The sequence below is a fragment of the Hordeum vulgare genome, chromosome 1H (genome assembly GCF_904849725.1).
Source record: "Hordeum vulgare subsp. vulgare chromosome 1H, MorexV3_pseudomolecules_assembly, whole genome shotgun sequence".
NCBI lineage: Eukaryota > Viridiplantae > Streptophyta > Magnoliopsida > Poales > Poaceae > Hordeum > Hordeum vulgare.
The window spans coordinates 362,068,108-362,070,090 of NC_058518.1; the positions used below are offsets into that span (position 1 = coordinate 362,068,108).

The window sequence follows — 1,983 nt, forward strand, 5'->3', positions numbered from 1 at the left end:
AAAATCCGGCACGTCAACGGCAGAATAAGAGAGTACAGCTCAGTTCCTTGCCCGCACGTATGGTACGCCGTACAAATCTCCACGATTTCGCGACTGCGTGCAGGCACGACTTGGCCCGAAGATTGAACGATATATGTTCCTCCTCAATCATCACTGGCTGATCCAACCACCACACCGATTGATCCAATCCGACGTAGTGCACACTATAAATCCACTAGCTCCATGCCATCTTCTGCAGAGCTCAGCCAACAAAAGAGCACCACAAGGCAAAACCGAAGCGAAGGCAATGGCTTCTGCCGTGTCAAGTCCGCAGCCGTCTTGGTCCTCCTCGTCTGCCTTGCCGGCGTGGTCACCATCGCGGACGCCAGGTTCAGGGCCATGCAGTGGACTCCCGCCCACGCCACGTTCTACGGCGACGAGGCCACAGCCGAGACGATGGGTACGTAGCCTGCACTGCGCACGTACTCCTACATTGGTCAATGGCCATGCATGCTCGTTTCTTGTTTTGCTGATGTGTAGTGCTCGTGTACTCGCAGGCGGGGCGTGCGGGTACGATATCACGGCGGGGTACGGCGCGGACACGGCGGCGCTGAGCTCAACGCTGTTCCAGGAGGGCTACGGGTGCGGGACGTGCTACCAGATCCGGTGCGTGAAAGCCGCGGCTTGCTACAGGGGCTCGCCGGTGATCACGGTGACCGCGACCAACCTGTGCCCGCCCAACTGGGCGCAGGACACCAACAACGGCGGCTGGTGCAACCCGCCGCGCACCCACTTCGACCTCGCCATCCCGGCCTTCAAGAAGATGGCTGACTGGCATGCGGGCATCGTCCCTGTCATGTACCGCAGGGTGCCATGCATGCGGAAGGGCGGCATCCGGTTCGCGTTCCAGGGGAACCCGCACTGGCTGCTGGTCTACGTCACGAACGTCGGCGGCGCCGGGGACGTCGGGGAGATGTGGGTGAAGGGCAATGGCGGCATGGGGTGGCTGCGCATGAGCCACAACTGGGGCGCCTCGTACCAGGCGTTCGGGCAGCTCGGCGGCCAGGCGCTCAGCTTCAAGCTCACCTCCTACACCACCGGGCTGACCATCCTCGCCGCTGACGCAGCGCCGGCGAGCTGGAGCATCGGGCTCACGTACCAGGCTCGCGCCAACTTCAAATAGGGCTCGAAGCGACGCTCTGAAGCACAGCACAAGTAGCAGGAGCCGTGCCAATGACAACGCTCTGCGGTGTTATGCTGGGATGATTGTTGCCCTCTACAACTTTCGTTGTTTCGTTGCTTATTTTCAGTTCTCGTTAGGACACTGTCCCGCGTTGCCCCCGTCCATGTGAAGAGCGGGGGGTTTGACGCATGGATTCACAGTGAAAATTCTGCAGCACGATCAAAGCAAAAGATTGCAGATTGTATTGTGCCTCAAAAGTTTACCTGCTTTAATTAAGAATTTTCCATGTGCACTTCTTTATATGCAATCGGAAGTGTCCGGTGGACAGACCAAAGTTGAAACAACCATAAGCCCAACTCCAACAGATCGATCTAAATGGACGCAGAACTTGTTCGCTTTTGTATGTTTGCTTGGCTAGAAGGGCGGCTTTTGTCCCTTGTCTCTTCTTTTATGCAATAATCTTACACCTATGTAAGAGCAACTCTAGCAGACCCCGCATCCGGTCGGCCCGCAAAACGCGTTTGCAGTTCACACGAACCGTTTTTGCTGGCCGGCGCGGGCTGGCACATATGCAGACCCCGCATAATGGACTCGTAAAAAAGCTTATTTACGGAATATTTTTTTTTACGGGTTGGCTTCTGCGGGTTCTGATCTGGGGCAGCTCCTCCCGGCCCGTAAAACTTGGATTTACAACTTAAATTGATCTAGCACAATGCTTTTTTTTGCTTTTGCAACAACATTATAGATACAAAAGATATCATCAAATCTTGATTAGAATAGAAAAAACAAAGAAAACAAGAACCACAAGTATGCATTTCAGA

General features: G+C 55.1%; 1 protein-coding gene across 1 annotated transcript; it reads left to right on the top strand.

Annotated features, from left to right (window-relative positions):
* The first annotated feature begins 222 nt into the window (after nt 1-222).
* Nucleotides 223-1,419, top strand: LOC123399245 (putative expansin-A30). Its single transcript, XM_045093670.1, has 2 exons — nt 223-439; nt 537-1,419. The coding sequence occupies exons 1-2, from the start codon at nt 223-225 to the stop codon at nt 1,160-1,162; spliced, it is 843 nt and encodes a 280-aa protein (XP_044949605.1). The 3' UTR covers nt 1,163-1,419.
* Nucleotides 1,420-1,983: the final 564 nt, after the last annotated feature.